This window comes from Chelonoidis abingdonii, chromosome 3, assembly GCF_003597395.2.
Source record: "Chelonoidis abingdonii isolate Lonesome George chromosome 3, CheloAbing_2.0, whole genome shotgun sequence".
Lineage (NCBI taxonomy): Eukaryota > Metazoa > Chordata > Testudines > Testudinidae > Chelonoidis > Chelonoidis abingdonii.
Window position 1 is genome coordinate 124,938,976 of NC_133771.1, and position 22,443 is coordinate 124,961,418.

Below are 22,443 nucleotides of genomic sequence, written 5' to 3' on the forward strand. Positions count from 1 at the left end.
ATTTTTAAGAGGGGGTTTGGGACTTGACCTTTTCAATGAAAGGGCCGAAGGAATGGGCGGGCTGCTCTGTAAAGCCAGTAACACCCAAGTGAGTCTGTCCAGGGTGCTGAAGTCTTTCCAGCTCCCGTTCTGACACGCCTACCCCTTCCGCTTGTCCGGCCACCTCTGCTGTCAGCAACAACCCCAGGGGCTGCGGCATCAAACCGGAGAAGCATCAGGGTGGGAAGATGCCGCTGGCGGGAACCATTCCCGGCTGCCGGGGGTAACGCAGCGCTGCCCCCGCCCCACTGACTCACCTCAGCAGCGCCTGTGAGGAGGTGGCGAGGCGGGAAGCAGAGCGCCCGGCCTCGCAGCTCCTTCCCCCGGCCGGCAGCGCCAGCCACCGCCTCAGCCCCGGAGCCGGAGGGCGTTCGCTCAGGGGCACTGGCTCGCCGGTGTCGCTGGCTGAGCCTGGGGCTGAAGGGGCGGCGGCGGGATGGACGCGGATTACCCCGCCTTCGAGACCCCGCTCTGCGGCGAGCTCAAGCGCTTCTGCCGCACGGTCCGGGAGACCTACAAGGAGATCAGCGAGGACCTGACCCCCTACAAGGATGATCGCTACTACCGGTAAGGGCTGGGGAGCGGCCAGCGCTGCGCCCACCCCCCGCAGGGAAGCACGGAAGGGCTGGGGTTGGGCTCCGGGGGCGGCCAGGCTCTTGCCGAGCTGCTTTGCAGCTACAGCCCCCCGGGGGCGGGGAGCGTTGGTTCTGCTTAGCGGGGGAACCCGAACGCAATCCCAAATTGCCTTCAGCCGATTAAATACGTGCACGCCCCCCGCCAGCTGGCCTGCCCGGGCGGGGCCTGGAAGGACGTTTGCAGGCAGCTTGGCTAGGACAAGAGGGGCTTTTAGGAGCGCCAGGTTCTACCGTGGCTGTGTTAAGCAAGGAAGGCTGTCGGGCCTCTACTGCCACATCTGCGTCGGGAGTTGATGGGGCTGGGTGATGTTTAGTCAGGAATCATGGCGGCGGTAACCTTCTAGGCTAGGTTGCTTAGTGGCCGTTTGGTCCGGGTAGCTGAAGGAGAAAAGGCCATTTTAAATAGAGCACTGGAAAGTTGGGAGGGGTTTGCAAAGAGGCTCATCCTCTTGCAAGTCCATAGGGTGAATAGGCTGACAGGAAAGGTGCTGCCTCTCCAGGATCTCTCTGGTTCTACTGTATATGAATAAGTTCCTTCTACCTTCCTTCCAAAAAGATTCCAGGCCATTTTATTTCCTTGATTGCTGTGGAATAATTTATCTTCCATGACATGGAAGCACCTGATAAAGACCTTTGGTGATTGTGGGGGAAAAAACATAGGTCAGGTTTTTTCACTGACCCCAAAACAAATTAATCATCCCCTAATATGGAACCATCTGCAGTAAGAGTCTATCTACCAGAACCACCGAGAATTGGCCTTTGTCTAAAACTACCAATGCTGTAATCTCACTAATAAAACCTAAACAGAGATTTCCATAACACAGAAAGATGGATCCAAGCTTCCCAGGATCTTGAGCACTCAGGACAATATAAAAGAGGTTCCCTACTATTGTGAACTAGTCTGTTATCTCTCCTTGAAAAGTGCTTTCTAGGAAAACCTCTGTGCAGAAGTTCCATCACCTGTTTCTCTGCTTTAAGTAGTATAAACTATTATATAATAGCTCTTTCTAGCCTATGCTTATCCCTATTGTATCTGAGCACAGTATGTGACTACATCCATTTAAATATTTGTACACAATGCACCAGATCCTCAGCTGGAGGTAAATCAGCATGGATCCTTTGACTTCAGTGGTACTGCACCCATTTTCACCAGCCAAGGATCGGGCCCATTCTATTTAAATTGTCACTACATCCACAGCAGCAAGAGCTATTGAAAGCAGTACCAATGTCTGATAACTTGGCACCATCGATGTAGCCTGGCAGGATTTCATATAGCTGCATTTTTCCCCAACAAAACAGTGGCTCGTTATTCCAAAACCCGGTTCTGGAAAATAATTGGAAATGGGGCAGAGGAAGGGGGGCAAACATGTCAACACTATAATTGTTACGTTAGTGTGTTGTCTGTGGCAATATAGTGCATATATTTAGACTCCAACTGCTGGTTCTGCTAGGTTTTTTGATGTGAGGCTCCTGATGGTCACTGTCTTGCAACTTGTGTGATCACTTCTACTTGTGCAAAGTGAATACAATGTGGCTGTAAAAAGCTACCAGTCTGATTTGCAAAGGGGTAGATGAATATAGAATGTATGAGACAATGGGGATTTGGGCCTAGGGATAACAAATATGTGATATGAATAGAGCCTGAGAGATGGCAGCTTCCATCCAGCAGCTGTGCTGCTTTGTTTTCAGTAGGAAACAGCAGCTCTCCAATATAAACTCTCTTTAACCCCGTTTTGACCAACAGTACGTAGTAAGGGGCTTTCAATACTACATAGCAGAGACTATATTGGAATGGCCCAAATGTAGCTGTAGAAATAATCCTGGGCTGCCATTTTCCAGTGCCATCATCTCCTGACAGTAGCAGCTGTAAATGCTTGCACTGCTTGCTGTAGAACCAGTGGGATGAAAGATGCTATAGAAATGTAAAATGTTATGCTGTTACCTTTGTGGTTGACAGAGAAATAGCTTTCTGAATCAAGAATGATGCTGTGGGTTCTGCTGGTATTAGCTTTTCCAGAATAACGCAGCTGTACATTGCCTCTGAGGAAGCTGGGGCTTTAGTTCATTCAGGGCTCCTAGCCACATAAGTCTGCAGATCAAGAATACCTGTCAATTTCAAATCTTCCACATAAAAATGTATTCCCACTTGGTAAATATGGAAGGGGAGGCAGCATGGTCCAGTGTACATGGCACTGCACTAAGGACCTGGCTCTGTCACTGACCTACTGTGTGACTTTAGGCAAGTCACTTTACCCCATCTGTGTTTCAGTTTCCCCATCTGTAAAATATGGATAATTATACTTTGTCTCCTTTGCAAAGGATGTTGAGATCTATGGATGACTTGGGCTAAGTATTGTTACATTTATTGCTGAACTACTGGGTTTACATATACTGTTTTTATCCACTATATATCTAGCAGTCCATTGTGCATGGCACTTTTCTCTTTTAGTTTCTTTAGATTCAGCTTGCTTAACGAACTTTCATGAAACTCTTGCCCCCCAGACTAATTAGGGGAGGCGGAGGAAATTCAGAAGTCTTAAGCCTAGGTTTCTATATCATGCTGCATGGGGCTAAAAATGTAAATGTTAGCAAGTTAGTTTTGCCCAACTAATATGTATTTTGATTGTGCAACTGCATGGAGCCACTGACCACTGTGACCTAAGTCACTTGCACCATACTGGGGTGGAGACAAAACAATCAGCCACCTCCCAGGGCAATGAAGTTACAGCTGTGTCTAGACGGGAAGCTCTTGAGGGCAAGCAATGCATTTTACTATATGCTTGTAAAGTACCATGTACATTTACAACATTAGGTATGTGATACTTAATAATATTGTAAATAATATAATTGGTATCACCTCTCATGGTATTTATAGAGACCTACTATACTTAGGCAGGGGCGGCTCTAGGTATTTTGCCGCCCCGAGCACAGCAGGCAGGCTGCCTTCGGCGGCTTGCCTGTGGGAGGTCCCCGGTCCCGCAGATTCGGCAGCAGCCTGCGGGAAGTCCGCCGAAGCCGCGAGACCAGCGGACCCTCCACAGGCATGCCGCCGAAGGCAGCCTGCCTGCCACCCTCGCGGCAACCCGCAGAACGCCCCATGCGGCTTGCTGCCCCAAGCATGCACTTGGCGTGCCGGTGCCTGGAGCCGCCCCTGTACCTAGGGCCAGGTTTGCCAGAGAATGCTCAGTGCACTGGGGGAAGGAGGAGAAGATTGGTGGCTTACCATCATGTTTCCTTCTTCTCAATCTTGGAGACTGATGTGAGCCATACTGGCCTCCACACAAGTTAGAGCAGCTTTAGGTTTGCTCTAACTGATGCCAATGAATAATGGTTCTCAAGAAGCCATTCCCCCTTCCACCCTGGCATACTCCTTCTTGACCTTGGAATACCAGTGATGCCAGGTAGGAAGGCAGGGGCATAGCAACTGATGTACAGCTGGTACTTGAAGATTCCCCTATACTAGGAGGACCCTCTGCTGCTAACTAAAGCCAGCTTTAGGGCTTCCCGTAATGCATTGGGGATTTAGTAGAGGCTCTACATTTGTGCCCACTTAGAAAATCTCAACCATTATGTATGTTCAAAGCCAACTAGGAGACAGCCTCCCAAGAGAACTTCTGTTAATTTCAGTGGGTGTTGAACAGCTAAATCCCATAGATGGTTTTGAAAATCCCAACTTTCATGACTAAATTTTGAAAGGGAATTTATAAGTTAACTTGGATGGCTGTTTGGAGGAAATGGGAGAACCACCATGCTTCAGATGGTAGTGTAGTGGCCAAATTATGCAACTCCACTGATGTCACAGCAGATCTATAGCTAAAAGTAGCATTTGGCTTGATACTGAAAATCAATAATTCTAGGCGACATGCACTCATCATTATTGCCTAACCACCTTAGAAAGAGAAGTTCTGTATTCCAAGTGCTCTCCCGATGCTGAGCTTTGTAATAATACCCAGAGATTAAGATAAATGACCTATAGTGAGATTGCAATATTTTTTTCTTTTTTAAATAAGACATCATTCTGTCCATCAAAAAGCAGTAGGCTCGTATGTGACAGTTGTAGTTCATTCATTATTATACTTAATGTAAAATGTGTCTTATATATGTAATGAAATAAAGAATGAATTATAGTTAGACTTGGACCATTGGTTATTGTTAAGGTTGTGCAACACTTCCCAGTATAAGAACCTATTTTCAGTTGCTTATAACTTGCCAAATATCAACCATTTGGGAAAATCTCAGTCAAAATGATTCAGCTGTTTTTGAGACTAAGGTTAGGCTCATCTATGACAAAAAGGCTCCCCCCTGGCAAATCTGAAGTCCCTATGCCAAAGCGTGGAGGTGCTAGAACTTCTCAAAGTAAAGGTGGCTGGGTTGGGTTCCCAGCTATGCGACATACTTCTTCTGTGACCTTATGCAAATCACTTAATCTGTCTGTGATTTATCCCCTTCTATAAAATAACAATAACATTTCCCTGTCTTTCAGGGGTATTGCAAGTATAAATCAATTAATGTTTGTGTGATACTGAAGGTGTACATAAATGAATCATAAAGGCTATGACTGTGGAGCTTCTCTTCCCAACACAGTAAACATGCTCACAGATATTTTAAACATATTGTTCCATCACTTTCTTATCTCCAAGGTAGAAGGACTTGTTGAAAAATCTCAAAGGGAGTGGGAGCTGCAAGGCTGCATATTCCTGACCTAGTTATTTGAAAGTGTTATTTAGCAGTGCCATCCCAACAAAGGCCTATTCTGGGTCAGAAATAATCTCCTAGATCATTCTGAGTCCTCAGATCCTTATTCTGTGTTTTGGACTATCTATTTTTGTCCATTAAAATTCACAAAGGTGTTCCCTCACTTATTCTGTATTCCCAAATACTTATTCTGGGTAAAATTGAATCACTTCTTTTAATTGTATTCAAAATTATATCAACAGCAGAAGACAACTAAATAATCAACAATGCCATAAATCATAGTTCTAATTGCCTGTACAAATATCTACATTATTGGTCAAATTCATCCCTGGTATATTTCCACTGAGTTCAGTGGAGTTACCGTAGGGATGAACTGGGTCCCACATGTCTGTAATAATCTAAATCACACAGGCAGACAACTTAATATATAATGCTATCAATGATAAGGATGACCATAACATAAACACTACACCGTGTAAGTAAACTGGCACAGGAAGTACTGGGCTTGTTTAAAAGATGTGATAAGCCTTTATTATACACTAGCTTGTGCTGCCTGAACCATCTATGAATTGTTAGTGTAATGCACGGGGTTCATCCTGAGATGAACTATCCTATGTAGATGATAAACCTCAAAGCTGGGGAGTACTTTGAACTTTCTCCTGGCATAGACAGCAGACTGACATTTTATTAATATATTACTAGATACTTGCTATTATTAAAAGCAAAGAGTAGTATGAAACATAGTTTATCAAATCCCTAAACTCACCCTATCTACTCCCATGCCTCTCTGCTCAGTGGGTCTTTGACAGCCTTTGCTGTCCAGTCTCTCAGAAGACTCAACAGATAAGCATTGACATTTGTGCAAATGATTGTTCATAAAGCAATAGTATATGCAATATTGTTATATTTTTAGTAGTGTGTTTAAAGCAATAGATAGGCTTTAATTTGCAACTACTTGTAATCTGACTAGATTCTCTGTAACATGGCACATTAAAAACATTTTCACCTCCTGTACAGGGAAGCTGGTCCCAATGTAACAACAGTGTTGACACTATCTTACTATTGAAAGAGCTATTCAAAACTCATTCAAAAAACAGGATGCTGTCTCTAAGGTGAAGTGATGCTTCCATGAACTAAACACACAAAGACTCAAAATATAAGATGTGTCAGTCCTATACCTTAGATCAGAGGTGGGAAAACTATGGCCCGCAGGCCACATTCGGCCTGCAGGACTATCCTGCCCGGCCTCTGAGCTTCCGGCCGGGGACACTAGCCCCTGACCTCTCCCCTGCTGTCCCCGGTCCCCTGCAGCCTCAGATTGCTGCGCTACCAGGGCTCTGGTCTGCTGCTCCTGCTGGGCAATGCGGCAGTGTGGCTGTGAGCACTTGCTCCTCTGAGTGGCATGGTAAGGGGGCAGGGGATCCCAGGGGGCAGTCAGGGGACAGGGAGTGAGGGGGCTGGGTAGGGGTGGAGTTACGGGGGGCGGTTAGGGATGTGAGGTCCAGGAGGTCAGGGGACAAGGATTGGTGGGGGAGTTGGATGGGTCAGGGGCTATGAGGGGGGCGGAAAGTGGAAGGGGGAGCCTTCACTACCCAGCCCTCCATACAGTTTCACAACCTCAATGTGGCCCTCGTCCCAAAAAGTTTGCCCACCCCTGCCTTAGATGAATAGGTTTGATTCAACCTTGAAAACACTTGGCTTTTTGCTTTCTAAATATATCGTTAATTTTAATGCAATAGCTCATGCCATTAATCCCTAACTTTCACCAGCAATACAAGTGGATGCTACTTGAAAGCTGATAGGCAAAACTCAACAGGTGTGTTCAGTGCCAGTTTGCAGCAGCAGATAAATATTATACAGAATCTGACTCAAAAGATGGTAGGTAAATCTTATCCTGCCAGTTCTGAGGAATGACGACGATGAAGGCTGCATCAGGACTTGTTCAATATATCTCTGTCCTGACCTTCAAGACTCTCTGTTACTACATTTCTGTGCCTCTCCTGAAAACACAAAGCCTATGATGTTAGATTGCTGTGTAATTTTGTGATATGGAAAATGTCCCCTCGCAATCAGAATGAGATAATCAAACTCATTTTACTTGTGGCCCCAGCCAGTTTCAAACCCAGATTTTTACAGTAGAAAAGCAAGTGCATTTAATGTACTTTGTCACCTAGCCTGCACTCAGTTACCCTATTGTAAAAAAGGTATGCATGGGCAACTCTCATTGCCTAATGTTCTATAGTGCCATATGGGAGATCTGGTTTTAACTTCCAGTCCTGACCACATTTGCTTAAATGGCAAAACTTCCATTGTTTTCTACAGGATCAGGATTTCACTTGTAGTCTTTAATTTGCTAGCCAGTTAGGGTACATCTACGTGGCAAGCAGAAACTCGCAACAGCAAGTCTCAGAGCCTGGTCTACAAACTCAGGCTGGTGCTATTGCACTAAAAATAGCAGTAGATGTTTGGACTCGGGCTGGAGTTCAGGCTCTGAAGCTCACCCCCTCTCCTTAAGCTTCAAAACCTGAGCTTCACCAGAGATTGAATGTCTACACTGCTATTTTTAGTGACATAGTGTGAGGCCAGGTCTGTAGACTGCTCTCTGAGACTTGATGCCATGAGTTTTTTGCTTGCTGTGTAGATGTACCCTTAAGTTCTTGGAGTACTGTCAAGATCCTGGAGAGGTAGGAATGTCTCATATCATTTAAACACAAGTGACTCAATCCTCAGTTGTTCTGTTTGGTGAGCATCTGGGAAAAAGGACTACCCGTGTAAATGAAAGAGGCACATGATTATTTGCAGAATTGGGGCTTTAGTCTGTAAAATCAGTCCTGCCAGATGTAGCAGGAATTCCAGATGTTACTTTGGTACTCGCTTCAATAAAAAAAAAATTTTAAGAAGCAAAGTAGCTTCAGAAAGGTGTAAGTATAAGGGGTCCGTCTGCTGGCTTAGTTCCTGACAGAGCCAAGTGCAGGGGCAATTTCAAAAGCTAGAGAAGGCTTAGAGTGTCATATATGTGACACTCTTAATTCTGGAGAGGTGGTAGGCTCAGCTTGCATCACTCTGCAGTGCCTCCAGCAGCCAGTTCCTGGAGCGGAATTTAGAGCAGTTACAAGAAGCTCTTTGTCCTGTAGAACAGCTTTGGCAACTTTCTAACATATAGTGCATAGCAGTGTAGGGAGTATGATAAAAAGAGGCATGTGGTGTTTTAAGTAAGTTATATAACATCAAAGTGTGCAGTATGCCAGGTCTTGATCCAATTCCCATTGATGTCACTCCTCTACTTGGGTCTGCCACTGACAAACCATCTAAGCAGTGAGCTCTTAGATATTACTACTGACATGCCTCAGGTGCCTTGTGAGACATGATGCTTAAGCTCAAAGGCCGTTGATTTTCCACTGACTTCACTGAGGCAAGCTCAGGCTCTTAAACAGCTAAACCTTTTCTAGTGTTTTTTATAGATAGCACAGATCTAAATCAGCATGGTATTACTCCAGTTGTCAGCTGGTGTAACTCTGTAAAAATCAATGGATTTCCACTGGTATGAGCCTGGAGTAACACAATGCTGAGTCAAGCACTACATATTTAATAATAGCTAAACTATTCTCTTCTAACCTATTTTTAAAATAACATTGGAGCAGAGATAATTAGGAACATACATGTGGAAATATAAATGATTAAGAATTCTGTTTGAGTACTTTAAACAGCCCTGTTGTTTTATTCTAAAACGTCATTACTCTGTGCAGTTAACAGTTTAAAATAGGATCATGAGCCGAGAGGGGGAAATCTTGGAGGTCAGCTAATAGACCAATACATCTTCGCCTGTACTGCAATTGTTTAGTTGCATTCCTTGTGGTTATGTTTACTTAACACGCTTAAGAACTTGTCTATGCTTACAGTGCTACAGCTGCAAGCTCTAGTGCAGGGGTCGGCAGCCTTTCAGAAGCGGTATGCCAAGTCTTCATTTATTCACTCTAACTTAAGGTTTCGCGTGCCAGTCATACATTTTAACCTTTTTTAGTAGGTCTCTTTCTAGAAGTCTATAATATATAACTAAACTATTGTTGTATGTAAAGTAAATAAGGTTTCAAAACGTTGAAGCTAAATTTAATTTTAAATAAAGCTTCAACATTTAAAATGCAGAGCCCCCAGACTGGTGGCCAGGACCCAGGCAGTGTGAGTGCCACTGAAAAATCAGCTTGCGTGCCACCGGTTGCCTACCCCTGCTCTAGTGCTTAGCGAAGATGCTACATATACTGACAGGAAAGCTTCTCCCGTTGTCATCACAGGCGCTCCATCTTCCCCACAGGCGGCAGCTATGTCAATGGGCAAAGCCCTCCTCTCAACATAGCGCTGTTTACACCAGAAGTTAGGGTGCTATAACTGGATCACTCAAGGGTGTGGATTTTCCACAGGCCGGAGCGACATAATTATACTGACATATGTTTGCAGGGCAGACCATGGCTGAGTATATATAGATATCACTATCAGCCAGGTCTACGCTGCTAACTTATATTAGTATAACTACATAGCTTAGGGATGTGAAAAATTCACACTCCTGGGCCACGCAGTCATAATGACCTAATCCCTGATGTAAACAGCACTAGGTTGACAGGAGGGCTTCTCCTGGAGGTGGATTAACTACACTGAGGAGAGAAGCTCCCTCATGCGCATAGTAGCATCTGTGCTAACACTGTGCAGCTGCATTGTTGCAGCTTTAAGTGTAGGTCTGCTCTCAGCTTTGTTCTGGAGTTACAGTTTGAGGCTTGACCTTGATATACATAAGTTTGTAGCATAGAACTATGTTGCTTGGGGTGTGGAAAATCTGCAGTGCTGTAAGTGTAGACAACCCCAGCACTTGCTCCTGCTGGTAGGTCAGCATTACTGATGGGATGCTGTTAGCCCCCTGACAGCTGCTAGAAGAGAGTATCCCTTGATCATTAATGCTAATGTATGCAACCCCCACCACCATGCCTAGTACCCCAGGCACACATAGACAGTGGCGATACCCACCCCGGGACAGGTTGAGCTGTGTGTGCTGCTGCTGAGCCCACAGGTTCTGCTCTCAGTGCTGGCCTGTCTCTGTGCCCCCCGCTCTGCAGCCCTGTTCTGCTGTGTGCCCCGGAGTCCTGCTGCTTCTCGCGCTATGTGGACACCAGGGGCCCAGCCTGGCTGCAGCTCTAGGGGCTGCCACAGTACCAAGGCTGAGTGTGGCCCTGAGGCCATGGCACAACTCACAGCAGCTGAGAGCGGAGCGGCGCAAGTCCCAGCGCTGCAGGAGGCTGGACCCATATCCAGGAGGTTGCTGCGTGTGGGCACATGGTGGGGGTGGGGGTGGGGGCGGGGAAGCAACGGGCATGATTGCGGGTGAACAGGAACCTGCCCTTCTGTGCCTGGAGCCCCTGGGTGTGGGTGGAGCTGCAGCCACAGTAGGGTGACCAAATGTCTCAATTTCATAGGGACAGTCCCAATATTTGGGCTTTGTCTTATATAGGTGACTATTACCCCCACTGGATACCCACGCCGGGTGTCCAGTTTTTGACCAAAATGCCCTTTCGAAAAGAGACCCTAGTGGCTCTAGTCAGCACCGCTGACTGGGCTGTTAAAGGTCCAGTTGGCATGGCTGGTAGGCTCTTTACCTGGCTTTGCATGGCTCCCCAGAAGCAGCAGCATGTCCCTCCACTGCCCTGAACACTGGCTCCGCAGCTCCCATTGGCCAGGGACTGTGGCCAATGGGAGCTGCGGGGGTGGTGCCTGCGGGCAGAGATAGCGTGCACCACACGGAGCCGCCCCTATGCCTAGGAGCCAAGGGACATGTCACTGCTTCTGGGGAGCCCCCTGAGGGGTAAGCGCTGCCTGAAGCCCTCTCCCTGCACCCTCTCCTGTACCCCAATGCCAGCCATGAGCCCCCTCTCGCACTCTGAACCCCTCATTCCTGGCCCCACTCAGGAACCCACACCCCAGCCAGAGCCTTCACCCCTCCTGCACCCCCTGCCCCAGCCCAGTGAAAATGAGTGAGTGGGGTTGGGGAGAGCAAGCGGCAGAGGCAGGGGATAAACGGGGAGCGGGGTGTTGGGTTTTGTGCCACCCCTCCCGCCCCTAATTTTTCACACTTATCTGGTCACACTAGGCCTGAGGCATCGAGTTAAGTGGACCCGGTTTCCTACCCTTTAGTTCAAGTGGTGCCAACACCCGCGTGGCCCTGAGGTGATGGGTGGGGCTCGCTGATTGCCGCTGACATGGGCGGGCCAGGCCGGCGTCCCGCTGGCCGAGGGGGTGCGCATGGATGGATGGCGTAGAGTAATCACAGTGTAGTTTCCTGTCCCCGTCCGCCCCCCGTAGCCCGCTCGCGCCTCACTACCCCAGCAGGTGCGCACGGAGGACCTGTTCCCCCTCCCCCAGGAACAAGAGTCGGGCAAGACCCTCGGGGCTGTAGCGCTGTTACGTCTAGATGTCACGAGACAGATCGCGGCGTGACGTGGCGGTTGGATGACGCATACGGAAGCGCTGCGGCTGTCGCTGATTCTACCACGGGCGGTTGTGAGGCTGCGGCCCGTGCCCGAGTTTGTTACGGGAGGAGTAGGTGCCACCAGTGCGCATGCGGCTCGGAGATGGAGCTGTGAGTGGGGGGCGCAGGGAGGGGGTGTTTCGGGCTCCGGGCTGTGCCCAAGGCGGGCGGTCCCTCTGCCCGCCCCCACGATCCCCCCATCCTGGTCCTTACCCTGGGCGCTGGGTCCAGGTGTTGCCCCCCCGTCCCGTGAATGACCCTCCCCTTGCTGCACAGGTAGGCGGCGCTCCTGGACTTGAGCAGAGCCCCCCACCCCCAACACACGGGGGCGGGGGACTCGGGCAGGCCTGTCCTAGGGCCTGTGCCCTACGCAGGCCAGAGTAAATGTTCCCCACGGTCCCTTCTGGCCTTGTGCTCTGTGACCCTCCCTGTGGTGTGTCGTGCCCCCGCAGCCAGCCAGCCAGCCAGCCCGCCCCTGCTGCCGGCGCCCTGTGTGAGACAGTAACCGCGGGAGCGCGTTCAGCAGCCTCGCAGCTGGCTCCTGCGGGGACGTAGGGGGAAACCAGGTGACTAGCCGGCTCCCCGCGGGCCGTGGGGTAGGTAAGGAGTGTAGCCTTGGAAACGCTGTTTTAGCGCATTGCCTGTTTCAGTGCGAGCACCCTCCTTAATGTGTGTCCCCAGGCATCCCTCTAGAGGCTGTTTGCGACCTTGGGTGGGGGTGGCTCTTGTTCAGTGGGGCTGTGTGGTTGAGGAGAAGTTTTAAGTCCTGTTGGCCTGCTTGACAGGCAGTGAGAGGAGGTGCGATTGGGAGGGAGAAGGAGAAAAGCTGATGTGTTGGATGATTTAAGTTGTTGTCCCTTTAGCATTGTGTTTTTCAGTGCCTTGAAAGGTGTCCAGAGCCTTGGATGGGTGTCCTTTTGGTGTGGGGCTGTTTTTAGATAGAAATGAAAGGAAAAAGCATAGGAAACATCATTTAAATCAGATCAGGCATTGGACCTAACTTCTAGTTAAATAGTAACTTGATCCTCAAGGTCAGTGTTTCTCAACCTTTTTGATACCAGGGACTAGCTTGCTGCCTTCCTAAACCGTGTAGTTTCATGTCCCCGTCCGCCCCCCGTAGCCAGCTCGCTCTTCGGGGACTGGTGGCTGAGAAACACTGCCCAGGTGAATGCGGATCTCTTAGGAAGGCTGCTTTGGTTGAAGGGCCTGCCAAAGTGTTTGAAGATGTATTAGATGTGCAGTTATAGGTTAGTTTGCTGTTAAATTCTAAGGCGGTTCTGATTTTCCTGTTTACCTGCATATGCTGTTTTCTGTGTGCAGACTTTATTTGGGAATTAAGAGTAGAATGTTTGCTACTCTAGGCAAACTTGGAATGTCACAATCATGAATTACCAGGTTTGTATTAGAGGCAGTATAATGTTTAGCAATACTCGCTCATCTGGAGACAGGTCTTGATTTTGACAATCATATAACAAACATAGTGTTGAAAGCCTCTTTCCTTTGTTGAAGGATTTTGCATTATGTGTTTCAGGCCAGGTCTATGCTATAAACTTACATTGGTATAACTATCGCTCAGGGGTGCGAAAAATCCTTCTACCACCACCGACTCCGCAGCTCCCGTTCGCTGGGAATTATGGCCAATGGCAACTGTGGGGTCAGGCAGCATGCGGAGACCCACTGCCCCCCGGCCCAGGACCACAGGGACATGCCAGCCGCTTCTGGGAGCAGTGTGGGGTCAGGACAGTCGGGAGGGGAGCCTACCTTAGCCCTGCAGCACCGCCGAACTTTTAGCGGCTGGAGATCGCAATCGACTGGCGGAAGCTCTGGGATGGACCAGTCAGTCACGATCCATTTAACAGTGCAGAGAAACTACACAATGGTTTGGGGGAACGGTGAAGAACTCTGTACCCAATTAAAGTTCTAGAGATTATTGTAGACTGTAACTTATCTTATTTTGAATTTAGCTGAGGAGGAGGAGTTATTTCTACTCTTTTGAAAAATGCTGTAGAATGTTATTGATTTACAAGTCACTAGGATGTCTGTTTTTACCCCTTAAAGGAAAAATGGTACCTCCAAAGCTATTGTCTGCTCGCACTATGCTGAGCTAGCTGTAAGTTCAACCTTAATTTAAATTCCACAATGTAAACTTCTGAATTGCCAACACCGCTTCCTGTCAGCATGTAGGTACTCCTTAACGTGTTAATACTATTCAGCTACTAACATAGCCTGACTCTACTTGAGCTCCAGCAGCTTTACAGCAAATGTCTTTAGAGCTGGTTGATAGTGTTTATTATTAGATAATACATGTTTAGAAGGTGCCCCATGACCAAAGGCCTCTGGACCTCCAACACACAGAATATACAAAATAAGCAGCGAAAGTAAATTACACTTTTGTGGCAATGCAGAAAAGTAATTTTGAGCCCTGTAACCTGCAAAGTTTTTCAGATATCCTCCCCTCCACTTGTCTGGCAGGTTGATCTTAATGATAGTTGCCTGTTAGTATACATAACCTGCTGCATTATTATCCATAAATTCACGATCACCATATTACAGTATCTTGGATTTTCCATTGAAATCTGCAACTTGGGACAAGACTTTCAGTGGCTTGGTGACTGGCCGTAGTTGGATAATTATATTTTTTATACTCAAATATTCCCAAAAATTGATCTATTAAGAGAACCTTTGTTGACTGCCCAAACTGTAAGAATCACTCTCTATTCTAGAAGCTAAAATAGAGTAACACAGAAAAGGAGATATGGTGGAGAGTTGCTGTAGTCTTGTATTTGTCAGTGACCAGATAACAAGGATAGGTTGGCCTGCTGGAAGTAAGTAGGGATCCTTATTAAAATCCCTTCCTCAGACTACTGAAGCTGTGGCCACTGACAGAAACTTTACGGCAGGAATAGTGTGAGATCACAGCTGCTCTTTCATGGAGTGGGAAAGATTATTGGTAATGTTTCCTCCCAAGATGATAGTACCAAAGCCACTACTAATTTCATGGTGGGTAGTTTAGGCAAGTATTAAGCACCTCTATATTGACTTTGATATTCACCTTGTTGCCTCAATCTAACTTTATCACATTTCTAGGCTTCCTTTTGTTCTTCTCCTTCATTTAACTCTGAGCTCCTCTTGGTTGGCCTTAGTTCTTCCTTCAGCCCCAGCTATTCAACTTAGGCCTTGTCTACACTGCCACTTTACAGCGCTGCCACTTTCTCCCTCAGGGTGTGAAAAAACACACCCCTGAGTGCTGCAGGTTTCAGCACTGTAAAGTGGCAGTGTAGATGGTGCACTAGTGCTGGGAGCTACTCCCCTCATGGGGATGGGTTTTTTACAGCACTGGGAGAGCTCTCTCTCAGCCCTTTGCCACAACTACACAGCCTCATTATAACGTTGCTAGTGAAGACATATCCATAGTCTCCGTTAGTGACCAAGACTATAATAACTTCCTTTCCTCCTCCCCAGCCTTTTTTTTTTAACTTTGTCTCACTGATAGATATAACCATTTCAAAAGCTGTTTCCTCCTTTGTGATTTTGATGTCCTCATTTAACATGTGATCCCAATCCCTGTTTGATTTTTTTTATTATCCTTTATCCACCTGAATGTTTTTGCACATTTATAAAATTCTGTTTATTTGCAACATGCCCAGAATCAGTGGTAATACCTCTAGTATATGAAACAGCCATTAACTGATCGTGGAATAAGACCAGTTATTCTTTGTTGGAGAAAACTGAAACCCTTAAAAGAAGGAAGGAATGAAAAAGTGATTGAAATGGATAGGCCAAAGTTCATATTTTGTGTACAAAGTGGACTGAGTCTAGAAAAATTAGAAATTCTAAAGTATATTGATTAATAATGTTGCCACCTAGGACAAGAAAAAAACAATGGAAGAGGACTTGATACAAGTGAATAGAAATGCACAGAGTATCATTGTATGTGGTCAAACCAATTTACCAAAAAGCTTCTAACCAAGGCCAGTACGAAAGTGGGTGATGAGGGCAGTTGGGTCCAGGCTCAGCATTCTGCTAAAAAGCCTAGTGTGCATCTCCTATTAGCCCTCCCTGGCTGTTACTGTGGTGAAAGGCAGCATAGACATGCAAGCCTTAGTATTTCCCGCAGTGTGCTGCCCCTGGGCCTTGAGGGTATGGGAGCATCTTTCTTTATAGGGTTTGACTGTGACTGGGAGATGTATGATTTTAAAAATAGAGCTCCCCTTCCCTTGCTTGGCCTCGATGTGTGTCATTGTTACTTGAACATGCAAGTTCCTGGCTGCTCTGAAAGATGGGAATCAGCGTTCTCATGAGACTTGGTAGATCTCTGCCCTCCTGGTGGGAGACAGGGGTTTTGTTCAGTGGTCTGCCCTTTATGAAGCATCTAGACAGGTAAAATACTGGCTACAGCTGTACTTTCCTGAACAATTTCAGTTGCCATTGGTGAGAAAGCAGGTATTTCTGAGCTTTGTTCGTGACAGTGTGTAGACTTAGTAGATTGGTATGGGAATACAGAGCATCTCACCTCCAAATCATCTCTTTTAAATCTGATCCAGCCTGGGATGTCCTGTTCAGTTTGTGGTGAACAGATGCAGTATTACCTAATCCATCTGCTTAAAAATCCTGAGATTTTTAAAATGTGGATTGTTTGCTTCTGATTTTGCATCTTTAGGACTTCACATTTTTAAATTCTTCTCTGTAACCATAAGAGCAAGAAATTTAGTTTACATTAAAATATTAGCTTTCATTCTTTTTGTCACAGGACCCAGGAGCTGGAGCTTTAAAGAAAAACACAAAATATTGTGAGACTTTTGGTAAAATCCCGAGAACTGGCAGCAATGTAGGTCCCTGCTTCACAGTTTGATGCCCTTTTTAGATGTATTATCAGAGGCCTATGATTGAGTCTGTATGTTGCTCAGATTTCTTCATCCTGAATTCAAGGCTCTGTACAACTTTTTTCTGCTCTCATTTTCTCCTCATCTCACTCCTTTCACAGAAGTCCCCATTTACATGCTTCCTTTATTTCCTCCTTCTGTTCTCATCTTCATGTCTTCTTCTATGCTTCCCCTTTTGCTTAGAACAGTCTTTCTTGTGTTTCAGCCCCACTTCACTGAAATACTTTATGTACAGAACATTTATTTTCAAAGCCTTTCAGTGATAACTCACCTGTAGCAGAAGTTTAAATTATTTTCAATAAACGTATTGGTGAAAGATGTGAAAACCACTCACACTGTATGCTTAATGCCCTGTGCTCCCCAGGAGAAGTAGCCCCCTTCTCAGTGTTTGCTATGTCTCACAGTATTTGCTGTGTTCCTCTTTCTCCCCAAGTAGTTTTTTGTCATTTTGTTGTATTTTTAGTACAAGATTGTAAGTTCCTCTCTTCTCAGCAAAGCCCATGTTGCCTTATTCATCTGTAAAATACTTTGTACACCTATGACACCATCTAATAATGAGTGAACATAAAAATTGAGCTATCATTTGTAGAAGTGGTTTCTGCAGGGCAGGGCTGGGAAACATGCGTTGTTGCTGCCTACATTATCTCTGTCCTATGAGTAAATAAAGGACCTACATGTCATTGGTTGTCAAGCCAGCTCCATGAATATTGTGAGTGAAGAGTCTTGTTATTTTACCTGAAGATTGTGGATACTCAGAAGAATGTAAGTTTTAGCTGCATTTTGCATCCATGTTAAATGCTTTGAAATCTCTGCTGAAATGGAGGTAAAAGTATGCATATGAAGAAATGATAAAACAATGTTTTCTGTGATCCTGATATTACCTGCTTCAGGGTATTCTGCAACTGTCTAGCTACCTGTTATGATGCATGTTTATTTCTTTCCCAGTACAGTCTAAGAAATATCCAATGTAGGACATTCCTAATTATGCAAGAAATTCTGGGCAACTTGTAGAACTGAAAGCCCTTTGAAAATTACAAATAACACAACATTGTGTCATATCTATTCATTTCAATTCAATATACACCTAGATAAACAGCTTTAAACCAGTATAAGTGTGTCCATACAAAAATTTGTTCTGACTTAGCTAAACTGGTCAAGTGCAAAAACTGTATGTAGTTTAAATGAGAAACTTAAACAGTTCTAACTTAAAGGGACATTGTCAATTTAAAAACCACACTTGTCTAAGAAACTTGTGACTGCTGTTGCAAGTGAAGATTTATGTATCTGACAGGTCAGATAAATATTTTCCTTATGTACTTTTATTGTTTGTGCATTTGACAACTTCCTATGGATAGTTAGTTTTCACTCTTTTCCCTGTTCAGTCAGCTAGTCAGTCAGTTTCTCCTGAATAGCAACAGGAGAGACAGACACGCTTAACGGGCTTTGGACTGCCAGTGCAAGGTGCTACCACAAGAATCTCGTAAAGCCAGTTTGTGCAAACTTACAGTGTGGACAGTGACTCATTTGCATCCCTCCTTACACCTGCATCTTTGTTCTAAACCTGACTAATTCTTGGTTTTCCCTGTAAGTGAACTCAAACGAGCAGATAAGTTTCAGCTGTTTAAAACGTCACATCTCAGAAAGAAGCATTTTATTAAATACAGTATCCGCATTACAGTTGGAATTGCAAGAGTTAAGACATCTTTTCCAGGAAGTGCTTTGTGGACTAATTGTGTCCACAGAACACAGTTTGAGTATACTGTATTCCTCATGATTAAAGTGCCTTAATATTATTAAAATTTATTAAGCCCAAATCTGTGATCCATGTTGCTTTGACATGAACGCTTACTATTTGAATCAAAATAGTATGTATCTCCTTAGCATATTGGATCAAATTGTAGAAGTAGTTGCCAGTGCACATATACTGTACATAAGCCTGAGCATCCTTAAGCTGGATGCAGCCCTGGATAGGGCCTGAATCGAAATACACATCTGAATTGCAGATTGAACCCATCTTTCTAATAGGCTGAACACTCCAAACTTTGGGATAGATCAGATTTGGATCCAGAGTTTGAACCTACACATCTAGCAGCATCCAGGTCTGGGGTTTGTCTCATCCCATTATATAGATGAAGTTCCAGGGTCACATTAATACAAAAGGGGTGGAAAGCTGACTATTTACATGTATCTCAGTTAAGCGATACAGGTCATCAGCATCAGCCATCGCTCTTATGGTTAGAAATATGGTATCCTCACAATACCCTATGTGTGTCTGTATATCAGATAGTTGAGCTCAAGTATAGAACTTTTTTCTGTCTGGGAGGAGTTAAGGAGGAGACTCTTTCCCACACTTAGATCCTAGGATAGCAGAAAATGCTTTTGGCGTGAAAGGAATGGTAACTGTTGTTTAAAGTACTAGAATAAGAAAAACTGGAGAAAGAGGTAAAAAGTGAGGTGGAAAAGTGTATAGATGATACTAAACTGCTCAAGATAGTTAAGACCAATGCAGACAGTGAAGAACTTCTAAAAGATATCACAAAACTAAGTGATTGGGCAACAAAATGGCAAATGAAATTTAATGTGGATAAATGTAAAGTATTGCACATTGGAAAAAATAACCCCAACTATACATACAATATGATGGGAGCTAATTTAGCTACAGCAAATCAGGAAAGAGATCTTGGTGTCATCATGGATAGTTCTCTGAAGATGTCCAGGCAGTGTGCAGAGGCTGTCAAAAAAGCAAACAGGATGTTAGGAATCATTAAAAAGGGGATAGAGAATAAGAAGGAGAATATATTATTGCCCTTATATAAATCGATGGTACGCAATGACTTAACCTCATGAATGTTATCCAGTTCTCTTTTTAAACGCTGTTGTTTTCCTAGTCTCTTCACAACCTCCTTCAGGTAAGGAGTTTGCATCAAGTTGACTGTGTGCTTGTTGTGAAGAACTTACTTTTATTTGTTTTATACTGCTGCCTAGTAATTTCATGTTGGTGACCATAGTTGTCTTGTATTAGTGAATTAAGATAAATAACTTTTCCTGTATCTACTTCCGTTCCTACATCGTCCTCAATGTATTTTATATCTGCTATCATATCTCCCCTTAGTTCTCCTCTTGTCCAAGCTGAAAATGTCCTAGCCTTCTTTATCTCTACCTCGTCTATGGTACCCGGTTCAAACCCCTATATCATTTTAGGTTGTCACTCTCATGATACCTTTTCTTAGTTGGTCCAGTATATTTTTTTGAGTGAGGATGATTCATAGCTTCCACTCAGATTTGAATCCTTTAGCATTCCATAAACTGAGAAGCTAGCATGGAATCCCCTCTAAAGCTTAATTACCAGCTTTAGATTATCTGCTGCCATACCTAACAGTAATTTTCCGTGCCTGGACATTGTGGATCCCTCAAAGACTTCCCTGTGGGACCCAAGACTCAGATGCCCTCACTAACAAAGGTAAGTATACTATTCCCCCTCACTCTCTCCTACAGAAATTTCCTCTCTGGGTCTTAACCTGAGAGTTTATACTTGTATGCAAACCTCTTTAGCATTCACTAATACCAAGAAGCGATGTTCCTCTCTTCACATAAGAGGACAAACCAAAAAGACAAGAAACAGAAAGTTGCTCTCTCTCTTCCATAGCTTCTTCGCCTTGGTGGACACTAGGAGGAGGTTAAACACAGAGAGCAGTCTTTCCCCTCCCCCCTGTCTTTTCACTTTCTCCACCAATTTCCTTTGTGGGTCAATCTAAGAAACAAAATCACACAGTGGCTTAATAAGCAAACTTTTAAGAAAAAAATGAAAGGAAAGAATAAACACAGTTTCTTCTGTAATCTTAGATGTAAGAGTACAGGGTTATTTACTTATTAGAATAATGAATAAACTATAGAAAAGGGAATAAACGTCCTTACCAAAAACTAGTACAATTTAAAGTACTTATAAGCCAAGATTACAATAAGACTCACAGCCAGTACACAGATGCATAATACAGCAAACATTTAAAAACTTATACTTTTGCTAACTTTGTACTTTACAACTGGGAAACATGAAGATTTATGAAGGACTGAATAGCTCCTCTCATAGCTGAGAGAGCACAGAACAGACAAAGACCCAAGACCATAAAAACATCCCCAAATTCCCTCCCTAAGCTTTTTAAAAAATCCGCGTATTCCTGATTGGCCTCTTGTAGGTGTTTGTTCCTCTTTCATCCCTTTACAGGTAAATGAAATCATTACCCTTATCTCTCTCTTTTAATGACTTAACCTCATGAATGTTATCCAGTTCTCTTTTTAAACGCTGTTGTTTTCCTAGTCTCTTCACAACCTCCTTCAGGTAAGGAGTTTGCATCAAGTTGACTGTGTGCTTGTTGTGAAGAACTTACTTTTATTTGTTTTATACTGCTGCCTAGTAATTTCATGTTGGTGACCATAGTTGTCTTGTATTAGTGAATTAAGATAAATAACTTTTCCTGTATCTACTTCCGTTCCTACATCGTCCTCAATGTATTTTATATCTGCTATCATATCTCCCCTTAGTTCTCCTCTTGTCCAAGCTGAAAATGTCCTAGCCTTCTTTATCTCTACCTCGTCTATGGTACCCGGTTCAAACCCCTATATCATTTTAGGTTGTCACTCTCATGATACCTTTTCTTAGTTGGTCCAGTATATTTTTTTGAGTGAGGATGATTCATAGCTTCCACTCAGATTTGAATCCTTTAGCATTCCATAAACTGAGAAGCTAGCATGGAATCCCCTCTAAAGCTTAATTACCAGCTTTAGATTATCTGCTGCCATACCTAACAGTAATTTTCCGTGCCTGGACATTGTGGATCCCTCAAAGACTTCCCTGTGGGACCCAAGACTCAGATGCCCTCACTAACAAAGGTAAGTATACTATTCCCCCTCACTCTCTCCTACAGAAATTTCCTCTCTGGGTCTTAACCTGAGAGTTTATACTTGTATGCAAACCTCTTTAGCATTCACTAATACCAAGAAGCGATGTTCCTCTCTTCACATAAGAGGACAAACCAAAAAGACAAGAAACAGAAAGTTGCTCTCTCTCTTCCATAGCTTCTTCGCCTTGGTGGACACTAGGAGGAGGTTAAACACAGAGAGCAGTCTTTCCCCTCCCCCCTGTCTTTTCACTTTCTCCACCAATTTCCTTTGTGGGTCAATCTAAGAAACAAAATCACACAGTGGCTTAATAAGCAAACTTTTAAGAAAAAAATGAAAGGAAAGAATAAACACAGTTTCTTCTGTAATCTTAGATGTAAGAGTACAGGGTTATTTACTTATTAGAATAATGAATAAACTATAGAAAAGGGAATAAACGTCCTTACCAAAAACTAGTACAATTTAAAGTACTTATAAGCCAAGATTACAATAAGACTCACAGCCAGTACACAGATGCATAATACAGCAAACATTTAAAAACTTATACTTTTGCTAACTTTGTACTTTACAACTGGGAAACATGAAGATTTATGAAGGACTGAATAGCTCCTCTCATAGCTGAGAGAGCACAGAACAGACAAAGACCCAAGACCATAAAAACATCCCCAAATTCCCTCCCTAAGCTTTTTAAAAAATCCGCGTATTCCTGATTGGCCTCTTGTAGGTGTTTGTTCCTCTTTCATCCCTTTACAGGTAAATGAAATCATTACCCTTATCTCTCTCTTTT

The 22,443-nt window shown here is 44.5% G+C and overlaps 1 protein-coding gene across 2 annotated transcripts in view; it reads left to right on the forward strand.

Moving 5' to 3' along the window:
* The first annotated feature begins 450 nt into the window (after positions 1–450).
* TMEM181 (transmembrane protein 181) overlaps positions 451–22,443 on the forward strand; it is a 60,760-nt gene continuing 38,767 nt past the window's right edge. Inside the window, exon 1 of one of the 2 annotated variants that reach the window (XM_032793316.2) lies at positions 451–606. In XM_032793316.2, coding sequence (XP_032649207.1) covers positions 476–606 — 131 coding nt within the window. In that variant the 5' untranslated portion in view covers positions 451–475. Of the gene's footprint in view, positions 607–11,848; positions 11,989–22,443 lie in introns of those variants that run through there. The other variant, XM_075064077.1, reaches the window with a different exon arrangement.